Genomic DNA, 5,484 nt, shown 5'->3' with positions numbered 1-5,484 from the left:
GTTTTTTGACTACAGTCTCCCTGATCACAAACGACTGCCTATGGAATTTGAAAGACTTAATCACTTTTATGTGAAGCATGGCTCCTCTGTGGAAAACATATGGTCTAACGATAGACCATCCGCAGTTAAGAATTACAATATGCGGAAGTTCATGAAGGCTGATTTCGTTCGGTACACTCTTACCAGAAGAGAGCATGACTACATACGCACTCAGGCAGATTTCCCAAGCATGAATTCAGAAGAAATCTTTCTCATTTCTAGAGTATTCCAAAACAAGGCAAAAAAGCATCCGAAGATGCAAATGGCACTCGACAAAGCCAAATCCTTTCTAAGGGATACAGTTTGTGACTTCGCCAAGATTGATGCGGATATCCACCCCACCATCATCAGGAAGTTTGATCTCCCCCCACTTGAACCTGTGCCAATGCCTACCGAAGGCTTTGAAGAAAGATCATTAAGCGCAACAAACTTTCCCTAACTTGGGATCATTTTCAAACGGAAGGCTGACAACGTCAAATACTTCATTCCGATGAATGCTATGCACCGCCTGCCCAAGAAACAACTTGACATCTGCTAGACCGCAGTAGAAAGATCAAAGCATACTACTGCTGAAGTCAAGTTTGAAATTTCTAGAAGAATCACTTGGCTTGAAAATATCAGAAAATTGTGGTGGATCTTGATCAAGTTCCTCAAACTTGATACCTGAACCGGAGTTAAAGAGGTCACTTAGGGGAAATTGTTGAAACATAAGTGACCCTCTTGAACTAAGATACCACAACCATCTATCTACCGCAACGGTTCACCATCAGCGATCATCTCAGCACCTGAAGTTAGTTCATCTTCAGCATCCGTAGTCCATTGTTATGTTTTTCTTATCTTTATGTAATGTACTCTATTAACCAGCATGCCTTGCACGGATGCTTATAGAGTAGTTGTTTAGTTCTGAGACTCTATAAGTAGAGACTCTTTCTGATGTATTAAACACAACTTCTTACTGCACAATATTTCTTCTTCAACCATCTCTCTTATTACTTGATGACTTGTGAATTATTCTGAATATATTTCTCCAAGTTATCTTCTTCATTTCTCTATCTTACTACTCTTCACACTCTAAATTGCTACTGAAACATATCAAACTATAACCTCTCTTCGGAGCAAGTATTTTAGACTTAATCACTAAACTTGATCTTCCTTATTAACTCGGAGTGAATGCATTCCCTATTATGAATCAGTTTAAGTGTATTCTTGATATAACAATTGCTGTCATTTATATTTCTTTACTTTCTGCAACTAACTATCTAACTATCTAACTATATTATTGTTGAGCTTTTAGATCCTTTGAGATTAACTATTCCATAATTTACTTGTTCTAACGTTTGTTCAAGTGTGTCTCCAAGTTTTTCTCTCAACAAGGCAAACTACCAACACAAACTGAAAAGAATCCTAAGCATAATGCATGTGCCATCACTTTGAGAAATGGCAAAGAATATGAAGGTCCAAAGATGATTGAAGAAGAAGAGAAGATGGAGTTTGAGAAAGAGGAAGGGAAGTCAAAAACACCTTCAAAGCAAGTTCCTATTGAAGCAAAAGTCACTCCTCCTCCATTTCCTACAAGGTTAAGCAAGTCAAAGCGTGAAAGAGAGGACAATGAAATCATGGAGATGTTCAGAAAGGTTGAGGTAAATATTCCTATTATTGATGCCACCAAACAAGTCCCTAGGTATGCTAAGTTCCTTAAGGAATTATGCACATCTAAAAAAAAGTTAAAAGGGAATGAAACTGTCAAAGTAGGAGAAAATGTGTTTGCAGTGTTACAGAAAAGACTACCTCAAAAATGTAAGGATCCAGGTGTTTTCACGGTTCCTTGCAAGTTAGGTAATCTTCATGTTCCACGAGCTATGCTAGACCTTGGAGCTTCTATCAATGTTTTGTCATATTCTATTTTCAAAACTTTAAATATTGGCATATTGAAGAAGACCGGGGTAATCATTCAGTTGGTTGATAGATCTTTAGTACATCCAAAAGGTGTGCTGGAAGATGTGTTAGTCCAAGTGAATGAGTTAGTATTTCCAGCAGATTTTTATGTCCTTGATATGGATGATGATGACTCACCAAATTTGAGTTCAATTCTTCTAGGAAGACCAATTTTGAAAACAGCTAGGACAAAAATTGATGTTTTATGATGGTACGTTGTCCATGTAATTTGATGGAGAGGTGATAAATTTCAACATCTATGATGCTATGAGATATCCAAGTGATATTTCATATTTGAATTTTGTAGAAATCATAGAACCATTGACAGAGGAGTGTTTTGATTTGTCTAATCTTGTTGTGTTAGCTCTCATTTTAGACAGGAATCTTCAAAAGGAAAAAACGGAAAAACTTGCGAAGCAATTTAAAATTGATGAAGAGATTATGGAAGTTGTATCTTGCATGGATGAAAAGAAGAAAATGAGGTTTGATGTTCCAAAGCTGAAATTACCAATGCCTAATGAGAAACTTGTTCCATCTATTGTCCAAGCACCGAAATTGGAGCTCAAGACTTTACCCGGGCACCTCAAGTATGCGTATCTTGGAGAGAAAGAGACTTTGCCAGTGATCATTTCCACAAAGTTATCAACAAAAGAAGAAGAAGAGCTTGTTACCACTTTGAAAGAGTATAAGGAAGCTATTGGATGGACTATAGCCGACATCAAAGGGCCAAGTCCTTCACTTTGCATGCACAAGATCATTATGGAAGAAGATTACAAACTCTTGTGAGAAGCTCAAAGGCGTTTGAATCCTCCAATGATGGAGGTGGTGAAGAAAGAGATTTTGAAGTTGTTGAATGTGGGGATGATCTATCCTATATCAGATAGCAAATGGGTATGCCCGGTCCAAGTCATACCAAAGAAGACATGTATTACCATTACAAAGAATGACCAAGGTGAATTAGTCCCCACCCGTGTGCAAAACGGGTGGAGAGTTTGCATTGAGTATAGAAGACTCAATTCCTCAACCCGGAAAGACCATTTCCCACTTCCTTTCATTGACCAAATGTTGGAAAGGTTAGCAGGAAAAACACACTATTGTTGTTTAGATGGGTATTCCGGTTTCCATCAAATACCCGTTGCACCCGAGGATCAAGAAAAACCCACTTTCACATGTCCCTTCGGAACATTTGCATATAGGCGGATGCCTTTTGGACTTTGCAATGCTCCCGCCACTTTTCAAAGGTGCATGGTAAGTATTTTTTAGGAGTATGTTGAGGAAATCATTGAAGTGTTTATGGACGATTTCACTATATATGGTAATCCCTTTCATGAGTGTTTGGGTAATTTGAAAAAGATTTTGCAAAGATGTATTGAGACCAACCTTGTTTTGAATTATGAAAAGTGTCATTTTATGGTTGATAAAGGTCTCATACTTGGTCATATTGTGTCTTCTAAGGGTCTAGAGGTAGACAAAACAAAAATAGATGTCATAAAGTCTTTACCTTACCACACTTGTGTTCATGAGGTATACTCGTTTCTTGGCCATGCAGGTTTTTATAGAAGATTCATCAAAGATTTTTCCAAGATATCCCGTCCCATGTGTGAGCTTCTACAAAAGGATGCAAAGTTTGAATTTTCCAAAGAGTGCAAGAAAGTTTTTGATCAGTTTAAGGTTAATGTCAACACCAATACTTCAATCACTGGATTGGAGTTTTCCCTTTGAAATCATGTATGGTGCTAGCAATCATGCGGTTGGTGCAGTATTGGGGAAAAGAAAAGACCGAGTTCTTCATGTCATTTATTATGCCTCAAAGACACTTGATAGTGCACAAGCCAATTATTCGACAACTGAGAAAGAATTGCTATCTATTGTCTTTGCTTTAGAGAAATTCCGTCAATATTTGTTAGGTTCTAAAGTGATTGTTTATTCTGATGATGTAGCTATTAGGTACCTACTTGCGAAGAAGGATTTAAAGCCGAGACTCATTCGATGGGTATTACTCTTACAAGAGTTTGATATTGAAATCAAGGACAAGAGCGGAAAGCCAAACCTTGTGGCTGATCATCTTAGCAGGATTGTTTCTCCTGATGATTCAACTCCCATTCATGATGCATTTCCTGATGAGAACCTCAGCAAAAGTTGCCCCATGGTATGCCAATATTGTGAACTACATTATCACAAATCAATTTCCATCAGATTTGACTCGATGGCAAAAAAACAAAATCAAGAAAGAAGCCAAGAGGTACGTATGGGATGAGCCATATTTATGGAAATATTGTGCTGATCAAATGATTAGACGATGTGTGCAACAACATGAGGTATCTTCTATCTTAGCATTTTGTCACTCTTATGCTTGTGGAGGGCATTTTGGTCCTCAAAGAACTGCAAGAAAAGTATTAGAGAGTGGATTTTACTGGCCAAGTATTTTCCATGACTCTTATGTTTTTTGTGCAAGCTGTTATAAGTGTCAAAAGATAGGTTCTTTAAATTCAAAGATTCAAATGCCCCTAAGTCCCATTTTAGTTTGTGAAATTTTTGATGATTGGGGCATTGATTTCATGGGACCTTTTCCATCATCTTTGGGTTTTACTCATATCCTTTTGGCTGTTGATTATGTTTACAAGTGGGTGGAAGCAAAAGCTACCCGTACTAACGATTCAAAAGTTGTGATAAATCTTTTGAAGGCTAACATCTTTTCCAGATTTGGTGTTCCAAAGGCCTTAATCAGTGATCGTGGTACACATTTTTGCAATCGTATGCTCGGGAGTGTTTTTAAGAAATATGGTGTTACTCAAAAGTTTCCACAACATACCATCCACAGACAAACGGACAAGTTGAAGTGAGCAATCGACAAATCAATGGTATTTTGGAGAAAACTGTCAATATAACAAGGAAAGATTGGAGTACTCGTCTTGATGATGCTTTGTGGGCATACCACACTGCATTCAAAACTCCAATTGGGATGTCTCTATATCGCATTGTTTTTGGGAAGCTATGTCGATTACCCGTTGAGTTGGAGCATAGAGCTTATTGGGCAGTCAAACAATTTAATATGGATTTAAGTGAATCAGGAAAGAAGAGGAAGCTTGAAATACAAGAGCTTGAGGAGATACGCAATGAAGCGTATGAGAGTGAAGTCCTTTACAAAAAAGACGAAAGCATATCATGACAAGATGATTTCACGCAAGGTATTTGAAAGAGGTCAAAAGGTATTACTTTACCACTCTCGTTTCAAGTTAATTCCTTGTAAATTAAGGTCTCGTGGGGTGGGACCATTTGTTGTCACTAATGTTTTTGAGCATGGTGCAGTAGAGATCACAAGTGAGAAAACCGGGAAGATATTTAAAGTGAACGGTCATCGTTTAAAGCCTTATTATGAAGGATTTGTGGTTAAAAATGAAGAATTGGAGGTAGTAGCAGATCCAAAGTACCAAGATTGAAAAATGATTGGGATCCATGTCGAGCTACCGACTTTAAATAAGGGCAGCTACCCGAGAGGCAACTCGGGGG

The 5,484-nt window shown here is 37.9% G+C and overlaps 1 protein-coding gene across 1 annotated transcript; it reads left to right on the top strand.

The window, feature by feature from the left end:
• The first annotated feature begins 1,502 nt into the window (after positions 1-1,502).
• On the top strand, positions 1,503-2,760 carry LOC145050520 (uncharacterized). The gene is made up of 2 exons (XM_078998755.1): positions 1,503-2,025; positions 2,282-2,760. The coding sequence occupies exons 1-2, from the start codon at positions 1,503-1,505 to the stop codon at positions 2,758-2,760; spliced, it is 1,002 nt and encodes a 333-aa protein (XP_078854881.1).
• The last annotated feature ends 2,724 nt before the right edge of the window (positions 2,761-5,484 follow it).

The sequence above is a fragment of the Lactuca serriola genome, chromosome 5 (genome assembly GCF_051521515.1).
Source record: "Lactuca serriola cultivar US96UC23 chromosome 5, Lser_US96UC23_V15, whole genome shotgun sequence".
Lineage (NCBI taxonomy): Eukaryota > Viridiplantae > Streptophyta > Magnoliopsida > Asterales > Asteraceae > Lactuca > Lactuca serriola.
Note: the sequence above shows the minus strand (reverse complement) of the source record. Positions and strands in the feature narration are given on the sequence as shown.